The 24,710-nt window shown below is 39.1% G+C and overlaps 1 protein-coding gene across 2 annotated transcripts; it reads right to left on the minus strand.

Annotated features, from left to right (window-relative positions):
- Positions 1 to 1,223: 1,223 nt before the first annotated feature.
- LOC119915792 (poly(ADP-ribose) glycohydrolase) lies at positions 1,224 to 24,534 on the minus strand. 2 transcript variants are annotated; one of them, XM_038735533.1, is made up of 18 exons: positions 24,159 to 24,534; positions 23,937 to 24,064; positions 23,746 to 23,834; positions 22,909 to 23,645; positions 22,285 to 22,407; positions 21,750 to 21,836; positions 21,430 to 21,504; positions 18,137 to 18,229; positions 16,787 to 16,941; positions 14,555 to 14,634; positions 14,174 to 14,234; positions 13,934 to 14,009; positions 12,494 to 12,641; positions 5,788 to 5,866; positions 5,320 to 5,428; positions 3,687 to 3,792; positions 2,464 to 2,592; positions 1,224 to 2,203 (listed from the first exon to the last, which is right to left on the minus strand). In XM_038735533.1, exons 2-18 carry the CDS (start codon positions 24,050 to 24,052, stop codon positions 2,028 to 2,030), a joined length of 2,439 nt encoding a protein of 812 aa, XP_038591461.1. In that variant the 5' UTR covers positions 24,053 to 24,064; positions 24,159 to 24,534; the 3' UTR covers positions 1,224 to 2,027. The 2 variants fall into 2 exon arrangements, with proteins under 2 accessions (XP_038591461.1, XP_038591462.1); XM_038735534.1 differs by having other exon boundaries at positions 24,449 to 24,502.
- Between the last annotated feature and the right edge of the window lie 176 nt (positions 24,535 to 24,710).

Genomic DNA, 24,710 nt, shown 5'->3' on the forward strand with positions numbered 1-24,710 from the left:
TTAATCGTATCCCGGCACCAAATCTTACTTTACAGCATTTATTCCACTCCTACCTAAAACTCCTGCACAGCACTGTATGTTTGTGATAATTTTTCACTACCTCTCTGTACTAAGCCTATAAAGTTCAAAGTTTTATCTGTAAACTGCATCATTTACCCAACGTTTCCATGCCAAACTACAGTGCAGTCATGTGTCAAAGTGTGATCATGTTTAAAAGACTAAACACTCTTCGTGTTCGTGACTTTATAACAGATGGTAGCCAAAAGGTCATAGACGCACATGGGGCTCACTGCAGAGGGATCAATCCAGTAGGATATCCCCTGTGTGTCTATGGTGGATCCCCTTGGGAGAGACGCCACCAAAGGCTGTATTTGAACTCAGCAAGGTACAAAGAGAGACCCCCTACTTCAGGTCGTGATTCCATGAAGGCAGACAGCACCAAGCTTAGAGACGCCTCCACCTCACTCATTCACTTACAGCTCCTAGGAGTCCATTCAGTACAAAACTAATTTAACATTGAACCAAACATATTTACTCAATAAACTCCAGCTGACTGGGTAATCTGTAAATTGACAGATAACAGCTCATTAGGCATGTAACTAGATAAAAAGTCACAACAAGCATCACTGAAATTAATGTGTCTAAAATCAACTCAACATAGCTTAAAACAGTCAGTCAGTATCAGACGGAGTGTCAACTTTCACTACTCTTTCATCAAACACCAAACTTAGCCTTACTTAAACATATATTGTGTCAGTACACAGATCAACTTTAATATTGTGAACTCAATGTTATATATGTCTAATTGTATTGTGTGCCAAGAATATTTTTACAAACACCACAAAATATGTATGTTGCTTAAAACAAATGTCACAAAGTGCCAAAGGTCTAACCTCCGAGACTTGGGTCAAGCAGCTCCTTCTTGATGCAAATGAAGCAGTGTTTCATCCAGCAGACAGACTCTTTTCTGACTGGATGTTCTATGATCTACTCTTTACTTAATGAGGTGTCATGTGTGGTTTATATAAAAGGTATGACCTTATTAAACTGTGAGTGAAAGGGTGAAGCAGTAGCTGGGAAGAGATAAATGGCGAGGCAGTATAGAAACTCATTTTGCTTGTGGACAAGAGGCCCTCATTGCGATTGTTCAGAGATGTATTACTGACATTTGTGGCTTCATTTAAATGGTGCTTCAGAATAAAACACAGGCAATATTAAAAAAATAGAATATTACATTTACATAAAACTAATTTTATTAAGGCTGCTTGAAAATCAAAATCTGTCAGAAAATAAACATCACTTAATTCAAGTGTAGCTATACGACAGTAATTAACAAAGCCTACAAATAACAAATTTACACTGCAATCAGTTGTAAAATACAGAAACAAAAGTAATCAAATTAATATTTTTAGTGCAACTGTTTTGTGTAAGAACCCAAAAGATATATTCAGTCATGATTGCAACAAGAATTTTGCTATAAATGCAGAAGGTAGGAGTTTATTTCCCATAGAGCCAGGCTGCTCTTTAAATCAAACTGCTTTCCTGAGACCGCTCCAAGCTTTCCAAAACTCGTTGTAGTTATTCTTTTTCTTTAACTTGATTTCTGACAGCCAATTCAATTAGGCTGGATATGTGTGGGTGTAAAAAAAGGCATCATGACAAACTCAGAAGATGGATGGCAACCTTTGTTTCACCATTAAAATCACGAGTGCGTCGCATTGAAGCTCAATACATTGGCATATTACCAACAGTAGTAAAACCGACACAGTTTGGACTGCAGCGCCAGACAGGGTCATAACTAATCACCTTCTGCTATTCAGTTGTTTCTGAAAAAAGATCTGCTTGCTAGATTTTCATTTTCGGCCGCCAGTGGTGGAGACTGTATTTGGTATATCCACCACTTTTTATTAGGAGTTTGTCTAACAAAAGGCAAAAAGCAAGATAAAAAAATGAAGCTAAAGGCAGACTGATAATGTTTTAATTCAGTATCCAACGGTAAAACATGGTGACTCATCAGCCACCTGACCTCAATGGCAGTCTGCGGGGACGTGTTGTCTGGCCAAGCCCCCGTCAGAGTCTTGTGGCGCCAGGGAGGAGCTGACCTGTTGGTAGATGAAGGAGTAGAGGCTGACTTCAGGGCGCCGACCGAGGCAGCTCTTGCACACTGAGCTGTGGTACTGCCCCAGGAGATCGTACACCTCCCCTGTGATGGAAACATGGAGATTGTGAATGTTGTATGGAGTCTACAGTGGACTGATGTTACAGCAAGTCAAAATGTTTTCAGGAATAATAATTAGCCATATCATTGTTTCCCAAGATCACATCATTCTTAACAGAATCCTGAGAGGAAATAGTATTCCAAAACATAATTAATCGTGTTATTATTTTATGCATCACACCGTTGGCAGTGGAATAAAAAAATTGCTAAAAACAAAAAGCAGGCACAGCGGATGTTTGCCTTACCGACACTGATGTTTCTCTGAGAGAGGAAAGAGTGCATGTTGTGGACATCTGTCATGAGCTGGCTGTCACCAAAGGTGAAATAGGCCACATCTCTACCCGCCTCAGCAGCTGCCAGCATCTGGAGCAGAGCTGCAGGAAAAGAAGCCTGTTTTAAACTTAAACAGTGAGAGTGGCACAAAATCTCTTTATATAGTCTCGTAATAAAGTAAAAGGGCCATTCATTTGAAGGCTTTTTTTGGGGCGGATTTACACATTCTAATATTTTAACTTTTAAAAATAAATATTTAAATAACCAGAGTTCAGAAGAGTCATCCAGGAGCTGATGTTACCATTAAAAGTGTGCGGCACCAGCCTCTGTGTCATGTACAGTAAATGGTAAGTAATCGCGGGAATAGGTCTCACCCCCACTGAGAACTCTGGATTAGTTACAAAGGGAAGCCAGGTCTGGCCCCGGAGAGCTGTGAATATTTTAAGAGACTGGAAAGTATGTCTGCTGATTAATGAAGGTTGGGAAAGTGGCAAGTTAATGAGCAAAACTGAATCAACATTTTCAGAAGGTGGCTAAGCTGAATATGTCTACTCTTCAGCAGTTTCTCTCCCTGGCTCCATTGCAACTGCTTTCTTCAAAAAATGATCTGACAATTAAAAAATAGGTGGCTATGTAAGGCCACAGAATGTAAACCCAGCATCTGAATTACAAAGCTCTCCCCAGGAGGCGTGTCATTAAGCAGACAGTAGGTGCCTGTGCCTTTGGAGGGATGTACCTTGCTACAGCTAATTAATAAATATGCATGGGTGTATGTCCGGTTTGCAAGCACAGTGGCTCTAAGTCAGGCAGAAAGTGAGAAACAGCTACTACTGCAAACGGTTAGCATAAACTCTCCTGAAGCTCCCTGCTCAGTGACAGTGATACAAGGCTCAGTCAGAAAGCTGTAACGGATTGATGAACCCGAGCAGGCGATCAATTTCACTATTAATGAAACATATTAACTTTGTCATTTGATCAATAGAAGGAAGATGGCGAATAGGCTTTAACCTTAATGAACGCATTCCCAGAAGACAAATGGATGCCCACACTGATCTGCTGGAGCCTTTCAATCTGAAATTTATTCCGTTATATCCAGGAAAGAGAGCCCGCTTAGACTGGTAAGTGCACGAAGATGGTCGGAGCACTTTTTTTCCCCCACAAGCTCTACTGACGGAAGCCCTATGTCAGTACTTACCTTTCAGACGTGCGTCACCCCCAAAAACACCGCATCCCCAATTCCCCGTGGCCACCGCCGCAAGATTTTGCCGTTGATCCTCAGAACGAGCAAAGCCACAGTAGGCCTAAATGAAGAGTAAGCAGTATGACACACAGAGATAAGCACACTGTAAAACATTTGCTGTGTCTTAAATCATTCACTATTCTCTACACTAGTCGAGTTAGTCTAAAGAAAGCAGTAATTTGACTATGAATATGAACTAACTATGAATCATCATTATGGGATTTTTGCACAAAGTAGTATACATGCTGTGAACAATACATCTTTGTTCAGTTGTGTGAATTATTGAGAGCTTAAATTACATTATTTATTACATTTAGAACTTGGACACTGGCGAAAAATAAATATAATGCACTTGGTAGCAAAAAGGGAGTGATTTCAGATACCGCCATTGCCTTACTGTAAGAAAAGCCCTTCCGTCATCAAAATTGTGAATTAATCACTTTTGATGACATTACATCAAATGGTCAGCCACATGAGGCCGGGCCATTCATGTAAGTGGGGAATGATATGTCATTTGGTACATAATGGCGGAATCAGCTCTGATGAGCCTCAAGTGTTGGGATTACCCTATTGTTGCAGATCACTGGTATGTTTTTATAAGAACCAGGCCTACAAAACATTTTCATACTATCTTACATATTAATTGCACATTATGTGCTAAACCCACGTTCATGGCAACATGTCAGCTGGCTTGTATGTCGCAAAGGAAATAATTTTTAATTAGGAGGAGCAGGAGATGTTTAATCAAAGATCTGATGGGGCCCTGGACATTCATTTTCCCATGGGAAATGAAGTGAATAGAGAAAATGAATTGTGAGTGCCCATCCTCCCCCTGACCAGTCATAGATTTTTCCTGTGAAAGGGCAGATATGACAGTTGAACAATATTCGAAACAGGATTGATCTTCATGTTGGTGCATTCTTCACACCCTTGTCAGAGCTGTCAAAAACCCTTCATGCTTTCTGACAGCAGACTTGACAGCATCAACATCTTGATTTTGTATTATGAATGGACATCTCTGGCTACAAAGATTGCAGACATGCAAGGATTCTCATTTTAAGAAATCTTTGATGTAAATTTAATAATTGTGATTAATCGCCATGAGGTCTATTATGTTCATTAAAATTCATTCTGGATCGTGTAATGAGTAAGATTAAGCTCATTCTCTACAAATATGACAGTCTATCTGTCTGTATTACATACAGACACATATCTATAATTCTATTCAATATTTACCTTGAAAGTTGGGAACAGCTCTGATTATCAACCAAATGGACCGACACTAAAATCGTTAAATATGTACAAACCAAACATGAAGTAAAATGGCAAATAAACATTACTGCAGCTATACACTGTTAAAGAGACATGACTATAGAAGATCACAAAGTAAAATCAAAGAGCAGTGGTAGATTGCCCCCACACTCACCATTCAGTTATTATTACATCTTTTTTTGTTCTCAGGTGTTTTCATCTAATCCACAGTCTAATCTAAACCACTGCCAAGGACACGACCAAAAGGCACAACCCAATTCTCTTCATTTTGTGACATGAAAAGGAAATACAGATTAAAAGAAAAATATAAGATAACCTTATTGAGTTCTCGGTTGATTTTCTCTGGGCGAAACTGTTCAAAAAAGTTCTTGAACTGCAGCGCGTCAATGGCCACAATCTCTGTGCACTTTCTCTGCCAGCCATCCCTGAAACAAACCAAAGAAACGCTTTTGCACCGTTTTATGTACAAAAAAAACAACAACTGGGCTTTAGTCAAATGGGGCAATAATTACTCGTAGGTACATCCATGTTGGAAATTGGAAGTTGCTGACCGAAAGCATGCTCTGTCACTGTTTTTTTCTGGTACATGATAATAATGGTGCTAGATGAAAGGTCAGAAATGCATCCAATTGTTTTTGACATAATTGAGTTTGGATCAACCGAAACTGCCCTCCCATGAGCTAGCACGGTTGTAACAAAGGTGTAGGCGTGGTGTTACTAAACATGCATTTAGTTATTATTTAAGCATTTTAAGGTCTTTAAAGCATCTAGGTTCAATAAATACCTTGGAGTTGTGTCCTGATGGCTGCCACCCCATTGGTAGGTCTGAGCATAGCCTATGTATTTACTGTACTGCTGTGTACCTATAAAAACAAACAGGGACATTAGTCACACACCACTGAAAAGCATTAACATTACATCCTGAATTTTAAACATGGTTAGAATTTAAAAAAAAAAACTTTAAAATACCAGTTGTATTTAGGTGGCAATGCTGAAAGGCATGTAAGATTACCCTGTGTCAAGAAGACACATATAATTCAGTTTAGCCTCCAATGATGATAAATGAAAAAATGGTTTCAGGGAAATAACAAAAGATTTAAATATATGTGTAATAATTTTCATGTAGCTAGTTGTATTAAACAGAGATTTATAAACTCTTATATGAATGCTGTTGATATACTATAAGTGGTGGATAAATTATGCTAAAAAGATTACCATATGGTAAAACCAACAACATGCTCCTGAAGAACCATCTAAAAGATATTCAAATATTTATTTATACAAACAATCAAATAACAAATCGATAATTTTCACGATAAGTATCAAAGTGTTATTTCTTTCGAGTTTAAAGGCTGATTTTTGCCCCTGAGTGAGAGTTGAAGAAACCTGATGGTTAATTGTGGTTTAAACTATTCTTTATGGTCAACACTTGATGCCAAACAGTGGATCACTTCACAAATCTGAGGCAGAACATTCAAAACAATTATGATAAAATCTTTGAGTAAAATTAAGTAAAAGCTTTTTTCAGTCCTTCTTCCTCAACAAAATAAACATCTTAATAAAAAAAATGAAGTCATAATTTGCGTATGATTCAAGTGAATAAACACTTATAAAACATTTATTGAATATTTATATCGTTATTGAAAGAAAATTATATCGCGATAATTATTGTTTTATTGTCCAGCCCTAGTCTGTATTCATACTGCCTGATGTGATCAGATGAAACAGGAGCAGCTGTCTCCAGACAAGAGGAAGGTCAACTTATTATCCCCCTTGACACAATGTGAGATGCAGCGACTGACCGCCAGCCCACAGGGGAACACTCACCACCCATAAAGGGGGAGTGGAGGGTGGGGAGGCAACAGCACAGTCACACAAATGAGGCCACATATTAACTTCCCATTCATTAGCGCTCATTAATACTTGGTCGTCAAGAGCACTCACTGAGATGCTTCAGCAGGTATTACGAGGTGCACATGGGGGGAGGGAATCTCTAGAGCGCAGTCCACTTGACAGACACTAATAATCAGCCTGCTTCTCACTTTCTTTTAAGTAACTAGAATTACCACCCCGAGGGTGTATGCCTCTGCCATCTATGTGTGTGGAAGCTGAAATGAACTAATGCATTCTTAAATTATGGCTAAAAAATTATTTGAGGTCACAAAGCCCTTCAAGTCAGAGGTGTCACCTATTCAATGTCCGACCAACTGTGAAATATGGTCACAATCTCCCCTTCTGTTCCTGAGTTATGGTGTCGAAAATTGGCCAGGTGTTTTTCCAGGACATTATAATGGCACAGTGAAGTTGATCTTCCAGTCGCTTAAAGTGGCCATATTATGCTCATTTTCAGGTTCATCATTTTTATTTAGTGGTTGTACCAGAATAGGTTTCCATGGTTTCATAAAAAAAAAAAAAAAACACCATATTTTTTGTCACACTGAACATTGCTGCAGCACCTCTTTTCACCCTGTGTGTTGAACGCTCCATTTTAGCTATGGAATGATGCATCTCACTTGTGCAGTACCTAGTTAAGGAGTACTAGGCGATCAGAAGCAGAGAAGGGCGGGTCCTGAAAAGCCGGTAAACACGGCTTTGGTTCAGCTGTACTTGTTCCCCTTACAAGCTTAGCAACACTGAGTGGAGCAAGAATTTTGAGTGGCGAGTTATTAATTTGTAACAAATGTGTCTTTCATCCATAAAGTTTTAACTGAGCTCTGTCTCTATGTCACAGTAACAAGTTTATGTCCATTGACTGCCTGGAGGGTAGCTAATGTTTGGAAGGAAGAGGAGAGGCAGCAGGCGGACATCTTGTCACTGTGTGCTGCAGCTCAGTGTGTTTTTCCACTGGTGTTTTTGAGGGTGTACCTGACTAGCCGCTAGGCGAGCATTATGACGCGTGTTTTCTTGTGACTTCACAAGAAAGCGGAAGAAAAGGCTGGACTATAAACGAGCTGTTTTCAGGCAGTCCAGTGCAGTGTTTTCTGTGACAGATGGGAACTCCCTTTGGGGTGGACTTTGGCCATTTTCACTTTGTAAACCTATTACATGCACAAAAAATAGATATAACTCAATAAAAGCAAGGGACAAGGCCAAAAAGCATAATATGACCTCTTTACAACCACAGCAACACATATTTACAATTTACAACATCTGTATCAAGATTACCGACTATACAGCCTTGATATCTCAAGACTGTATACTTTGCTGGTTCGTAAGACAGTAAACTGGCACAAAGCGGCTGGCTGTAGCTCAGGAGGTCACGCGGGTCATCCACTATTCAGAAGTTAGGTAACCCCAAACTGCTCCCAATGTGTGCAAGTGAGTGTAAATATGTTAGTTCCATTCTGATGCACAGTTAGCACCTTGCATGTTAGATAAGTAAGTATAGTCTATTACAAATGGCAGACAACGGCACAACGAAATATCTTTACTCAGAGGATAACAGAATCTCTTGTTTGTTTGTGCTGTTCAGTACCAGAGTGTGCCAATCCTTATGTACAACAAATACAACATAAAGTAGGTTGGCTAACATTTTATGGATGCAATATGAATGATGTGTGAAGAAACATCACGTTACTTAAATATTTTTTAAATATTCTAGCGGGCGTTAGTTCACTATGAAATACCACAGACAGATGTTTGCATAGCTGATGAAGTTTAACGCTCCGCCTAACTATGCATACAACTGACCTTTACTGGTCTTCCAAAACTATAAAACTCTATGATCATCCATATTTGCATTTGAAAGGAACAACCTTCACAAACAATCTGACTTATGATTTAGATTGTTTATGCAACCCATTTGTCATTCAAAAATTCTAGTGGGAAGCAGATCAATCTTGGGCAGGGAAATGTGTGTCATGGTTTTTAGAAATGTTTTCTAAACAACCAAATAGGTTGCATAAAAATCAGCAGGTATAATTCACAATGTTCTTGAAGGTTGTTCCATTCATGTGTAAATTCATAAAAAAACGAAGTGTCTCTTATTTGCGGTGGACCAGAGACTGTAAAAGGTCAGAAGCGCATCTCATTGTCATGTCAAGGCACGAGCAGGCTTCTGAAGGACATCTGCATGAGAACAAACGAGGATAAAACTGTTTCACACCTAAAAAAAAAAATCTTAGTTGTCTAAAATATGAAAAACATTAAATATTGTCAAAAAGAATTTTTCAAAAAAAAACAAAAAAAACAAGAAGAATCAATACAGCCACCACTGGTTTCACCGAAGGATGTTTTCAAGCATGTTAAACCACCATTCACACTGAGAAATAAATAAGACAAAGCAAGATTGTGTGTGTCAGGAAAATGTCCCTATATCTCCTGCTTGCATTAAGCTTGTATCGCATTTTCTGGTCAGTACTGCAATCAATGAATAATATGAATTCTCCTTGATACTATTTATACTTTTGACCGCCCAATGGCAGCCAGATATCTAGCAATCAAGGAAAATTCAATTAGGCCAGGGCACTTTTGTAAATTTCAGTGCTACGGTACATCCATTAGCTTCCCCGCTGTATGCCAAAACGTATTGCAGGGGAATGTGATCTACCACATGGCCACGACGCAGCTAAGGCTTGGACTTTTACAATAGGGGGAGACAAGAGATGTGGGTAGGGTTTAATAAAGATGATGGAATGGAAGAGTCCATTAGCAGAGCGGGTCTCGGGCAGGTCTTCCAGCTATAATTAATTCTGGGGGCCCAGTAATAAAGTTAAGTGGCGTAAGTGGAGGCTAGGGATAGATGGCCAGCAAGAAGTCTGAAGGTGACCGCCAAAGCGAGAAGACCTGATGCAGTGGTATGATTGCTGATCAGGAGGGTGGAGGCTCTGTTGCCTCACTTCCTGTTCTAATCCAACCCACATGTTACCCAATGTGAAGGCAGTTTATTTATGGCAGAGATGGGGACTTGACTTTGAGTTTATTTTTAGGAAATGTCTTACGTAACACATACTATGTATCTGATCCGTGCGGCCTTACGTGAGAGGACAACACTGGCAGCTTCTGTGCTATTCATCATAAACATTGGCTTTAAAACTTCCAACAACAAGCGCTGGACGCAAAATAGGTTAGTAACCTGAGGTTAGTAAACATGTTTAGCTCAGCATTGGCCATCTAAGGTTAACTCTGACTATGTTATGAAAAGATGAATGAGAATGTTTGTTTACTTGCCAAAGTTGTGGTGGTCAATTAACGTAATCATTTATGTCCCAGTGGCTGCCATCACGTCAATTATTAACGGTGGCTGCAAACAGGTTACATGTTTATTGTTGATCATGTAAAGTTACAGTTTTATTTAGTTATAAAGTTACACTAGTTTGAGAGTCTGGGGGGTTGTTGACTTACAGTAGTTTATAAGCTTATAAGTAGTTTATAATAAATAGTTTATTAGTTGTAGAGTCATTGATTATTAGGCTACATGGTTGTGCTCTGTGAAAAGCAGTTTTATTTAGGTAACGTTACGCTGGGTTTGAGAGTCTGCGGGAAGTGCTGACTTACAGAAGTTAATAAGCTGTCATTAATTGCATTGCATATTACATGGGCGTGCTCTGGAAGTGAAAAACAGGTTACAGTTACAGAATTCCTCATAGCTATGCAGTATTATAAACAGCCTGGACTGAATGCAGCAGGTGATACAACATTCATTATAACCACAAGAGACTTGAGACTTGACTTGGACTCTAGCTCATCATTTACTCTTGCACACATCTATTTAATTAATGTCAAGTATAACATGCATTCAGATATGGCGAACTTATAAATGACTCCCTACATACATTTAAATAGAAGTAGTCTTGCATTTTTACTAACCCGGATATAAAATCCACATATGGCTGATTTAAATGATTTTTATTGCTGCAGAATGATAACTGGACTTGTGCAGGTGTCCTTCAGTTATGACTATATTACAAAACTTGTGTTTTCTAACTTCTTCATCAAATGCAATCAAGTAGCCACAACAGAGTCAGACAGAAAAAAAAAGAAGAAAAAAAAAACAGACAGGAGCCATCAGCCTCCTGCTGAGACTCCTTCAGTCTAGCTCTTGTTACTGGGTTCTACCTGTCCCAAGCCTGTTTGTTGCAAACACTCAATACTGAAGTCAGCGGGAATTACTCAACAGAAAGACCCAACAGAGCAATCAGGACAGCCCAATTTCCAACTGCCGACTGATGAGACTCTCCCCTTTGCAGCCAATCAAAAGGAAACATGTGACAAGGACAGATGGAGAAAACAGGGCAATTGCCACAAACATCCTTTAGCCTCTTGCTGAGCCAGGACGGGGTAAATTGAAGGTGTGCAATAGGGCTGCAAGGATTTGTCGACGTGATCGACAACATCGATTAAAAAAATTTGTCAATGTGAAATTTCATTGTCGGCACGTCGTTACAAAGATGCTGTTTAAGGGAGAGATAGCAATCTTCTCATTAAGAACATTTCTGGTTGTTCATTTGTAACTGCAATGCACTACAGGAAGGGCCAGGGGCAGTATCGCTTCCACTGTCTGCCATGACTTCATGCGAGAAGCAGAAAGCAGCGGAGAAAGAGGCTAACAGCAGAGGGGTTTTTGTTTTCACAAGTTTTGTACGCTATTTCATCACTAAATACACTTTTGAGAGGTTTTGAGGCGGGAAATCAACTGTGTAGAACTTGAATATTGGCAGTTTTACGAAAGTTGATGGGGAATCGAAAATGTGCCCTCTGGTCCCAGTTACACAGACCACTGCAGCAGCAACAACACAGTAACAGAGGAAAGGCCACAACTTTAAAATAGTTTAAATGTTCGTACCACTGTTATTCTGTCATTACAATCTAAGTAACGGTTTAAAGTAAATCAAGGAACATCTGGCTCGTGATGTAGCCTACAGAACATTCTCCACTTTTAAAACTTATAAGCACTTTGGAAAAATAAACTACAAAAGGATTATGAAAGGGGACTGTTGCTTTATTATTCTAAATAAACAATACATTGTTAGTGTACAGTTGTGGTTATAGTAGTTACTTTTAATGTGCTTTTTGTTTTGGGTGAATTACAGGAGTATCCTACGCTGTCTGGTCTTCTTCCCTATTTTTCCCCTGGTGTTGATACTAGTGTTCATTCTGAATAGAAAACCTCATTCACTTAATGGTAACGTGAGCTAGTTAGGCTGTGTGTTGGACATCAGTAATTCACTTAAAAGATATTTAATTAGTTAAATGGTTTAATTAGGGTTAGAGGTAGGGTTAGGGGGTGACAAAAATAATTGTGACTAGTCGACTAATCGAATAAATAATAAACTGCCCTAGTGTGCAATCTGTACTCCATGCTGTGTGTGATTCGAAACACCCATTATGTTTCTTCTGTCAAATTATAGGTCAAGTATGAGAAATGTGAAGCCGGAGCATTACTGATCTGATCTGGATCAACGGGCTAAATCATTAATAATTGAATAGTTGGATTCCTTCAGTAAAAAATTATTGTTAAACAACATGTGGGAGAGTTTTTGATCACTGACCTGTGATAATCAGACATTCATTATGACCCAGGGCTTCAGTGAAGAGGCGAGAAACAATGAGCTCGGGGTTGATCAGAAAACGAATTTCCTCTTGAACTAGACCAGCGTTGGTTACTCCTCCTCCCACAAACTGATTGGCAAAATCAACCTGCAAATTAAGACAGATCATTGATGAAGAAAACACTACGGAACATCTATCCCCTGTGAAATTTACAGACTTTTTTACGCACATGTTTTTTCTTTAGCATCCTCATTTTCTTTGACTGTGAAATATATATCCCAAAATTGGACAGAAGGTGAGTAAAAAACCTCATGAAAGGTTCCCAGCTCTTTTTCTTTTATTTGTGACAGAATTCCTGACAAGTTGACTGGGGAAGTGGCCTTAGGTGCTGGCATTACTCAGACATCTGTCCCCCATGCCAAAATGAGCTCTCCAGAGAAGCTGCACTTAAGTGTGCTGCTGCCAACAGCAAATATCAAAACAAGAGAACAATCCAACAGTCCAAAGTAAACATCTCCCTCCAGTCACAACACACTGTTAAATTTACTGCTGACTGATGCCTGTGAAATCTTTTGCTGCTTGTGTTCTTTCAGATTTGAGGGCAGATCTATGGGTGACACTGATTTACTTGTTGATTGCGGCCTGTTTATGATTTAAAAAAAAACAAAAAACATATCTCATCATTTCAGCTCAGACACAGGCGTCATTGTTTTAGTCAGAAAGCCGCCATGCGGAACATATAATCCAATTTCAGGACTGACAGTTGTTGCTCATTGGCCTTTAGACAGCCCAGTCCAACCCCGTCACAACACCAGGAAGAAGCAGCAAGAGGGCAAGCAGCAGTCTGAGAGCAGATCTCCCCAAACTGGTCACTCAACTCTGGGACAGCGAGCCAGCCTCCAAACTCTGCTTTGACAGGCTGTCAGCACCACCCCCACCCCCACCCCAGCAGAGCATCCATCAATCCAGCCCGCAGCGTGCCCCGGAGCTGGTCATGTGTGCACATCAACTGTCAGCTTGTGGCAACTGGAGGCAAACAAAAGGTGAAAGGCAGAGCGGGCCATCCTGACAGTGTACAGGAAGCACGGCCAAGACAGAGAGCAGAGAAGGCTCAGAGGCCTCGACCCCAGTCCCAGCACACACTCCCCGCGACGTGTCACAGGGCTCCCTCAAAGGCCTTTTCAGCAGTAGTAAGCATTCTGGGTGAAAGACTCCAGAATGCGGTGGCTCAGTGATTGACTACAACAAAGGGACAAAGAGGATGGGAACCAAGCACAAGGAGGAGTATGTCTCAAACTAATAGCTCCTTCAAGCAAAATAACAGGATCCTGCTAGGTAAAGTCAATCACACTAGGTGTATCTGCTAGGTAAATCACACTATCATGTTTTCTTTCCACAAGTGAACACTACTGATATACTTCTCCTCCTCTGCATCTTACCTGAAGCATTCCATAACCATCATCCTCAATGGTCCCTTCAGAAGTAATGTGGAGCTTTGTGAGCAGAGTCTCTGAGCTGAAACACAAGGAATGAATTGTTTTCCACTTATCAACTACAGATGACACAATGGCTCTTTGATCGCTTCCAAAGGGTCTACTGAATTTTGCAGAGTGCAGGGTTTTTTGAGAGAAACAATTGACATACTACTATTTTACTACTACTATTTTTTTTTACTCCACCTTTTCCAATTTAGAGGTTCATCCAAGCTTTTTCGTGTGAATGTTACAAGTCCTGTAGGCTCTGAAAAGCAAAGAATGAAGCAAGAAATGTAGTATTTTTTGTGATCAATTATTTGTTGTTTGTATAAAGAAAGGGGAAGCACCATCACAGTCGTAGAGGTGACATAGGGCGAACCAATGCCGAATATAGTGCAATATAGTTTCTTTATCTTTTCTAGTAATTTGGACCAGCATATCATATTCTGTGTTTTAGCATAATGTATTTGTGCTGTAGAAAGCTCTAGCTGTGAATGCCAATATTGTAATATTGTCTTAACATCAATCAATTACAATGTATTGCAGTGCAATGCAAAATTAAAAAAATGAAATCTAAACACCTACTTTCCTCAGTGAAACTTTTGAAATAGCACATCAGAGTTTTCAGCTTCTCAATCTTCTTTGATGAAGACCCCTCAAACAGCCTGGGGGAAAGAAGAGATAATGAATTTCATTCAGTTCCAGTTGATATTAGACTTTATTATGTTCCTCTTCTATGAAGCAAGCGAGTTAGACATGGTATCACTACCAACTCTATGAGTTCAGTTTGCAAATTATTAGACAAGCTAAGACCAGGAAAAATGACTCTCTGTATAATCAGTGCCATAGAGACACGACCTCCACTTTGGCCATGTGAGTTCAGTCATGCTTTAACTTTTGATATGAATTAGTTCATCTCTCACTCAGCTTCCCATTCAGTCACTAGCCGATTATGTAGGAGTTCTTTCGTTGTTACGACAATGGAGCTGCCCTCAGGCTTGCCATCACAGAGTCACACTCATGTGCCACTTCACAGCACTCACACAAATATATAAAAAAAAAAAAAAGAACAGAGAGGAGAAACAGGGCTCCATCCTTGGGGATACATTAAGAAGCCCTGTGTCCCTTTTAAGCAACAGAGTCCTCAGGAGGCAAAAGGTCAATCCCCCTGAAAAATAACACACAAACGAACACACACAAAGCAGCTGGTAGTAGAGGTGCAGCGGGCGGGTTTGAATGCACTTTCAACACTAAGCCCATTATCTCCCTCTCAAGCAAACTCCATAAAGAACCAAGCAGCCTGCTTCACATGCTATCATAAAGAGAAAGACATTTCATGTGAGTGAAATGAAATAACGACAAAGGCTTGATGCACTGAGAGCCCTTCAAGGGCAGGGAAACTCATTCATCGAAGTCAACTCCTGAATTCATTTATATTTTTGTCAGTGTGGTCCCTAGAAACAATCGTGCTCCATGTAGTCCTCAGGGCAAACATCTTTGACATAAGCTAGCCACTAGTGAGAGTAGGCTTTTAGTAACAAATCGCAATATGGTCTTTGGTGAATATAACATCAATACACCCCCTACAGATGTGCAGAAAGATATGATGTAACTCAGAAAAGGGGTTTAAGTGACTACAATATGTGTAACAGCTGGGTTTCATCATCATCAGCACAAGAAAACATTTCTCAAAAAAACAAGTCTGTTTGAGCTAAATGCACTAAAAATAAAATATTAAAGTTTGCTGAAGAACACTTTGAATGACAGAGCCGATGTTCAATCAAGCTCCTCAAAAAATAGTCTCTTTTATCGCAATGTAAATAAGTCTGCATCGAGATAAGAGAACATCAGCAGATAAAAAGCTTTGTTTATATTTCCTCTACCTGTCATGAGAAATTATATATAAATAAATCCCACAGACCAAAAGTTACAGATAAAAAAAACTGCAAACACACACACACACACACACACACATTTCAAAGCATTCAATATCTGGCTCGCACCAAATTGGTGATTCAGGACAATTTTTAGTAGCAGGCTAAACGAGACTTTCCTTTCAAAAATCACAGACAAACCTTTATGTGAATGAAATACTGATGCCATTGAAACAGCCAATGGCCTTCTTCATTGTGAAAAGCAGCTATCTGAGTCAATGTTAATTTAATTCCCTCTTCCATTTAGGTAATTACACTGCGATGCCAACAGAGATGAGAGACATGACTAAGCAGTGATCTGCAGACTGATTTTGCATTACACCACCCAGACGATCTCCACAGTGCAAGGTTGCAGGGATTAAAAAAGACCCTGCTCCCCTCTTCTTTGTCATATTTGTAGTCATTCTTCTGGTAAAACTGACAAGTACCAGAGAAGGACAGAATGACCATCAAATAGATTTGTATTGCATAGCTCTGGTAAGCAGAGCAGGCTAAAGGAAACATCTGCCCTGTGCTTTAAAATGTGGTTACAGAAAGATAAAGCTCAGTGGCTCTTAAAAATGCTCAAATGAACAGTGACTAATGTGCTGTCTATTTTTGAAAAATCTTTCAGATCAGTGTGTAAATAAGTCAAGCTGTTCACTGTCTCTGATCATTATACTATCATTATAAAACAGTGTTTGCTCTTTGTGTAATTAAATGTACATATAATGTGAATGTTACTTGCTTTAACACCCAGCCACAAGATATAATGATTAGTGAAGAAAGCACATACAGTAGTGCCCCCTCATGGAAATTAAGTTAGTTGTCACGGCAGAATCATTTACAAGCCGACTGTGTAACTTTAACCATCATGTATGAAACTACCACATCCCTACATTACCTGAAGAAGTTTATGTCAGGGTAGTTGCAGTACTCAGAACTTCTGGAGTTGCGTCGAGGGAAGGTGCAAAAGAAGGCGTTGGCGAGCAGACATGCCACCTGCTCCTGAGACATGGTGATGGAGTGGTTCATGCCTCTCTTGAGTAGGGGTATCGGCTAGAGGAGGAGCAGAGGTACAACTGAGGAAGGTCAAAATAATTTGTTTTGTGAATTTACCAAACAAGACATTGAAGTATGTACTAATTTGGCACCACTCAGTGCTTCTTCAATCAGCCATCATAATTACAATCAACATCCATCTTTGCTCACAAGAGATACAGACTCCTAATAAAGGCTGTGGGTTTATAAATTAACAGTGCATCCGTGTAAGCAATTCTGTAATGGGGAGAGCTTGTTGCATTAACACTATAGATCAACAGGAGTCATGGCCAAAATGTTCCAAGGACTACTATGAAAAGTGCAATGAGATAACTTTTGTTATGAACTGGCACTATAAATAAATTGAATTGAAAATTGAAATTGAAATGTAAATTACCAATTTATAAACAACACAGCAACAATAGTTGATTTTAAGTATTTAACACATTCAATTCAATGCACAAGCTGTTTAAGTGGTTCTTATATTGCAGTAGATCAGCAATGTAAAAGCCCATGCAGTTTAGTATTAATCTCTCCACCTCAAATGCAGACCATTGTTTTCAACAGCATCAATCGAATTGTAGATACATTTTAGACTAGCTACTCAATTGTTATATAAATATTAAACAATTATCCAATAACTAATTGCAAAAATGATTATGGGGGACAGAAATGAACAGTTACACTGTAACAGGTGACACAACCTTCTATGCTATTCATGTGCAGATTGTGTGTGTTTAATTTTGATGGCCTACAACACAGATTGCCACGCACAACTTAACACTGAAAGTGACGCACACACATACAAATATCACCAAACAAACAGGTTTGTCCTAAAACAATATTTGGTGATGTTAGTATGTGTGCGCGTCAGTTCAGTGTTAAGTTAATCAAACTAGAAATATGTTTAACACACAGATGTCAAACTAAAATTAGATGATTGGCCAAACAAAATACACAAAACTCTTTTTAATGAGACTTTTCCAGCTGCAAACACACGTTGCACTTCACACACCTAACAACCAGATGACCAAAAACATTATAAAACATTGGACAAATGACAATCAATAGCTACATGCCTTGACCTCACCATTTCTACAACTATTTCACAAGATCATTTGTCATGTCATGACCTTTGGGATCAACCTGCTGCGGTGATCTACTATGTCACAGACCACTGAGCCAGTGTGTATTGGTTAGTGATGGCTCTTACCTTGGTACAGAGCTCAGATGCTCTCAGTGCTAATTGCACCATGTCTGGCAGCAGGGAGCCAAACAGATGTTCAGCCGCATCAGGCTCCAGAACCTTGGAGAGAGCAAGAGATCTGTTTATGTTTGTTGTTTTGCCACAAAACCCAGCTGTGACATTATTAGCTGTTTGGGCTGATTAGTTTGAGACGGACAGATCAAATTAACAGCTCTGATTCATATCAAAATGTTGCGCTTTTATGTTCAATTTTACAGAGAAAGAAATATCAAATGTTAGCTATACAGAACATCAAAGGGCAATACCTTCTTTTAAACTTTTGTAAAAGTCCACTACCTACTATATTGTGCATGCAGATGTAAAGCAGCTAGTGAAAAATGAAAACCTGTATAGATGACTATTGCCTCATATTGGACATTTAACAGCAATTGTGAAAAATATGGCTTCATTCGATTAAAATCTTGCTTTAGCTGGACAGTTAGTAACATACCGACCATCCGTGACTTCACAACACAGCCTAAGTGCACTAACGTATCTTAGGCAATATATACTACTCGTATTTACACCCATATTGGCTACAAAATGTCAGAATGATCAATCACAGAGCAATTTCATCAAGGTTGCACGGCCATGCCAGCTGATTAAACAGTCTTCCTGGAAGAGATGCAAATGACCAAGCATTTGAAATAGAAAGGACAGTGTGTTCCCAGAACAAGGAGCCTTGACTGGTGATTTAGCCTAGGACATTTATATTATGGCAAAGGAAGCCTGACTAAACACTGTCATAAGTAATGACCTGGTTGACATCATAAACTGCTCCTAGGGGTGTAATAAATGAAGGCAGTTGACAGGGCGAGACGGTGGATATAGCTGAGCTAGTATAAGCCGAGCTCTTTAAATCATCACAAGACAGTGCATCAAATCAACTGAGCTTAAATTCTGTATGACATGATACAGGTCTGTACATCACACCAAACCGACAAAGCAATTATGCAAGATGCAGGGGTGTGAGCAGTGAGAAACCAGAGCTCCCATACAGATTTAAAGCGACGCCTCACAGTCCCGTTCCGATTCCCCACAGGTTCGAACAATAAAGCTGCTAAAATTGCTTGATTGTGTCTGCGGACACGAGACCATGTAAAAATAAAACACTTGCACGCTCATAACTGTAAATACAACACTGGTTGGGCTGGGGAAAGAGAGAGAAATGAACAAACCAGTGCTGTCTGTCAACAGCCTTTTCAGTTATTCATAAGGTTTGCGCGCTGAAATGAATATTCAATGAAGGCGCCTGACCCGTCACTCTATGTCCACTTTTCTTTGACACTCAAAATCATCCTGCTACAGTGTCTCCAATCTGCAGGGAAAAAGTGAAAAATGTCGTACATTACATTGCTCTATTTGTGTGCTGCACTGGAAATAATTCAAACGTGCAGAATCCTCTGTGATTGGTTTTTAAAATGAAAAGTGGAAATTTGTGTAAACTTAAACAACACTAGATTCTGTGGGCTATCTGAGCTGCTGTATGTCAATACATTAATGAAACTATACATAGCTTAATTGCTTCCAGACCTTCAGCATATTACACTATTATTACACAGATTTATTACTCATTTAAGCTGTGAATAAATTGTGTAAGGGGCAGAAGCAACCCACAGTCTTCTTTTAGAGCAACTATGTGTGTCAACTTTGCAATAATATAGAGCATAAATAATGTAAATGTATTTTGTGCGAGCTACGATGACATACGGTATATACTGTTGCTTTACAGTGTTTACTGAACAAACAATTATTAATGAAACCAACATACCATCTTCACTTCAATCAACTACAAGTGAGTGAACAAGTGAGCAATCAACTGTTTGATGTCGTTATAGCTACAATTTATGTGGCAACTCACTTCAAATCAAATTCTATTTCAATATATTTGATGCCACTGGACATTTTGAATTCTGACAAAAATGTAATTTTGCTACATCTAGCTACAACAACAAAACTTGGCCTATGGCTAAAGCCTCTCAACATGTTCAGATTTTATCTAAGAAAATTCCCATTTTAAAATGATTTATGACATACAGCAGCACACAATTACTTCAACAGCATGAGGCTGGAGTAAAGCATTCTCTGAGATGTAATGTCAGCCATTTCCATTTTTGACAAGTTACTAAACGTGACCTTTTGGCAACAGATTACATTATTTCTCTAGACTCCCACTTTGCCTTTGAAGGGCTGCAACATTCTTCTGTGTAAAAACCATTACTGTTCTTGTGCAAAATGACATATTTATACTGGCATTCAAGAAAAAAGCATTGCATGTACTTTTTTTTTTCATGAGATGTGAGATATCATTATTATTATTAGAATTATATTCTAGGAGTGGATGAGTGTTCCCTTACAGTATGGAAAATAAAGCCTATTATGTGTCTACTCTCAGAGACTTGGGATTCCTAATATCAAACACTTATGTCACAACACGGCCCATCTCTCCAAATGGTATATTCACATTCAGACAGTAGTACAGCCCTCCCTGAGTTTCTACACAGGATGACGCAGAGCGCATCAAGATAGCAGATGATAGATGGCCTCCAAATGCGGCTGGAGAAGAAAACCAATGAACCAAAGAGCTCTGGCCGTCATGATGCATCTCAGGCCTATTATACCCTTGTCCTGTAAAGAAAAAGACTAAAAAATTTAATAAATATATAATAAGACCACATAAATAACACCTTTAAAATACAACCTTAGCCTCAGAACGGGAAACAGCCAAGTGTCCAGACAGCACAAGGAGGACAAAATGCGTACAAATTAATCACATTCTATTAACTGTGAGCAAATCTTTATTTATGTAATGCTGCAAAATATGGAGGTGTAAGCACACACACAGACACATAATGCTTGAGAAAGCCTTGTAACAATACAAATCTTTTCACAAAAGGGATGAGACCCTATCTATTGATATTGATTCACAGAGCCACTTAAATACTGTTCATACCAAGCCTCATCTAATATAGTCGTCAAATTCAACATCCGTATTACTGATCATCACTAGCTAATGAGCCATCTGTACTTTATTTGACCCAAGCTCTGTGAGAAGCACCAACACTGGTTTATGATGCGTTCTGTTGGGCAATCAAGTGCCATGATGAAGTGCCAGCTAACCCTTTAACATCTTCAACATGTGCCCATCTGTGTTTACATTTCTGCATGCCAGTATTATTAAAATGACTCTTCCAAATGCCTCCTCCAGTCTACTTTTTGGTTCAGTTATATTCATAAAAACATATATTTATATTGTTTACCTTAACGCAGTACAAACGTAATGCAGTGAAGTCCCATTTCTTGGCTTGTGAAGCATTGTATTTCAATATTGCATTCTGTAACAGATAAATTCAATTATTACAATTCAGAAGCAATCTAAAGTGTCATTTTAAGTAAAAAATACTACACCTATATTGAAACAACAACATGTTGTCAAAATATCAAAATGGTAAGAGACTGTGTGCCTGGGCTCATGACGCCATCTAATGGCAAAATCTGGTAATAACTTTAGGGAACTGTGCCTCTCCTTTTATAACATGAAATACATCAGGTATTGTAAGGACACAGATATGAAACTTGCCTTCAACTCATCCAGACTTGTAAATTTCTTGTTTAAAGATTCCTTGATCAATTCCCACCGACTCTTATTCTGCCGTTTTCGTGTTTCCTGTGGAAGCACAAATTTAGTCTGTTTTTAGTCTGTTTTTTTGCAGTGATTTCATGAATATGAACTTATGAATTGTCCTTCATCATTGATGTACATTGTGTTTCATTCACACATATGCAGGTTTGAAACATGAAAAGCGAATGGGAATAGCTGCTCTGCAAAATTACAACCCTAGCGTGGATCGATAAGCACCATAAACATTTATAAAATGTAATATCACATTGCTCATCATATCATCCTCATTGGTAGCAAGATGATGAAGATGCCTTCAGTCAAGCATATAATGTGACTGCATTGTTTAAATTACCAATATTGAACCACTGGTGTACAATCTGTGCAATTAAAAGCAGTACAGCACATACTTTAATCTGTCATTTACATATCTATATAACATAATCCATGACTACAATTTTATAAATGACAGGTATATAAACACTTGGATCATTACCTCATCTTCGATAGGAAACAGGTTGCTACTGGAACAGGGCATCTTGACATGGACATCATCCCAGGTATCCTTAAACCTACCAGGATATGGAACAGGGACTTTGCCATTCTGAAGAAGGTCTGTCTGTCAGAGGGAGTGAATAAAAACAAATTACATTAGTACATGCCGTGCCTGTGTGCAAACCAAATAAACATATTGACAATAAAATATGGATCTATGATAAACTCAAAGAATAATCAAATTAAAGACCATGACTTTTCCTTTGCATGCTAACACATATTTCTGAAAGCCCTCATGAAAAACTGAACAAACTATTGCTGAGATAAGCACACTCAGGGACATTGTGTTACAATGTAACAAGCTGCAGGTCCTCAGTGATAGAATGCCTACACTGACATTCCTCATTTTGATTCTTCAAATAAATCAACATTATAATTAAGGTTGGGTTCCATGATCACAAGGTTTCATTTTGGATCTGAGTTTAAGATGGTAAAATGCTGGATTCAGATACAACAAATGTGTTGCAGAAACCAATAAACACATTGGGACTGACCAATTAAATTAATGTATGTTTCTATGAAGTAAAGTGTTTTGAACAGTTTAGAAAGAAAGAACAGCTCAAACCCTTATCATCACAGTGTGTTGGCCAGGAACATCCTTCAGCGGAGGAAGTGGTCCTCCACATTCAGGCATTCTCTTTAGCTCACTGATTGGCGTCCCCAGCCATTTGACATCAGGCTTGATAACAGCCGAGGCAGTTTCCTTGTCTGCATCTGGTTTCTGTGGAGACTTGTTTGCCACGCCACGCTTCACAGGTAAACCTGGTGGTGAGGTCCCTGAAAAGAAGTCTGTTATTTTGGTATTGTGTTTGACAGAGTCCTCTGAGCTCGCTGAGCATGTATTAATTTCTTGTTTTTCTAATCCCCCATAATTGTGGGGCGGTGTATGCATAAGCCCACTCCCTGCAGAATCCTTGGAGGCTGGTGACTCAGGATTGTCTTCATCCAGGTCTTGCATTGTCAAGGGTTGGGTTTCATCATCCGGGTCGAAGTGAGTAGGTTTTTCATCATTTTGACAGTCCAGAAACTCAGCTGAGGTGCTTTGAAAGCCACTGTGATTGGCCATTTCTGCATCCTCTTCAGCTGTACATGTGTTTTTTGAGGGTTTAACCAACCATCGTTCAAGAGTATTTCTGAACTTCTGTTGCTGTCTGGGGAAGCTCTTTTGATGGTAACCTTTCGTCTTTACACCTCGCAAATCATCTGCTCCAGTCTTTGACCGTATATCCATCTTCATCTGTGTCTTGTTTTGCCCTTTATCTACCGTCTCATTGTCTTTGCTCTGAATACATGAAGATGGGACTGAAGAACATAAAAATAATTGTTTTACAAAGGCGGATATACTCATGTGACACCAATAACTTATTGACATATACAGAAAAATGTTATCCAACCAAATTACCTTTTAGAGAGGATGAAGGGGATGATTGGCCACTGGATTCAACCCTGAGTCTCTTTGCTAAAGGTTCAAAGTCTGTCAGCGCAGCCATTCTGCAAAAGAAGAAAGCAACACATAACACAAGTTCATATTGTTTTGAGACATAAGACATGAATCTCAGCAGTTTAAACATAAAGCCCAAAATGTATACTCACAATACTACTTGAGCTGACACCACGAATGAGGTGTTATTTGGTTTTATCCAGACTTGTTTTTTGGCCTGTCCTTTCTTCAATGCGTGAGCAAATCTTAAAATATGATATGCAGCCATACATGAACCAATCTATTTCAACAAAGACATACCAGTGCTTTAGTTAGGAACATAACGTTATTTATATGTGTTGCTTTACCAAACTAATAAGCGTTATCAAAATTACCTAATGATGCAGGAATTTACGTTTTGTATTGTAATAATATTGAGCCGCTTGCCTTACGTCGTAAGTTAGTTAGTTGTTACCCAACAATAGACTTACAGACTATGTAGAAACAACTGGCTGCCAACCATAGCTTATTATCTACCTTACATGCTAACCAAGTTAGCTCTGTTGACAACAGAAAAATAACCTGGTTTAGCGTCACGTGAGCACGAATTATGTAGAGTTTAGTAGAGACCTTTCTAGTAGAATCAGCTATGAGACCATTTGTTGGTCTCAATGTTAAAACTTACAATGTCACTTTTTACTGTTAATGAACACTACTATATTTCAACAACTCCGGTGCTCAACGCCAAAACACTTCCGCGAGAGCGTGACTAACACTTACCGAAATAACGCGATATCTCCACGGCTGTTGTCATGGCAAAGACTATTTTTTTGCTGTAGTTACTTATGCAGATATTTAGTCTCAGGAACCATTGAAACAAAGCTAGATTTTATTGTAGACCTACTGTTCTGTCTTTGTATTAAAGCTGATGAACGGAGGAATGTTGT

The sequence above is a fragment of the Micropterus salmoides genome, unplaced genomic scaffold, assembly GCF_014851395.1.
Source record: "Micropterus salmoides isolate LMB-PRFRI ecotype aquatic unplaced genomic scaffold, ASM1485139v1 Ms_hic_scaffold_21, whole genome shotgun sequence".
In the NCBI taxonomy this organism is placed as follows: domain Eukaryota; kingdom Metazoa; phylum Chordata; class Actinopteri; order Centrarchiformes; family Centrarchidae; genus Micropterus; species Micropterus salmoides.

What these genes read in the sequence shown, in the direction of transcription:
- LOC119915792 (XM_038735533.1), bottom strand. Translation starts at nt 24,052, where the DNA reads ATGGCTGCATATCATATTTTAAGATTTGCTCACGCATTGAAGAAAGGA. An exon ending in CCCTTCATCCTCTCTAAAAG is followed by an intron (nt 23,646 to 23,745) that starts GTAATTTGGTTG and finishes TATGTTCTTCAG; the next exon opens with TCCCATCTTCATGTATTCAG. An exon ending in CAAGTCTGGATGAGTTGAAG is followed by an intron (nt 21,505 to 21,749) that starts GCAAGTTTCATA and finishes TATCTGTTACAG; the next exon opens with AATGCAATATTGAAATACAA.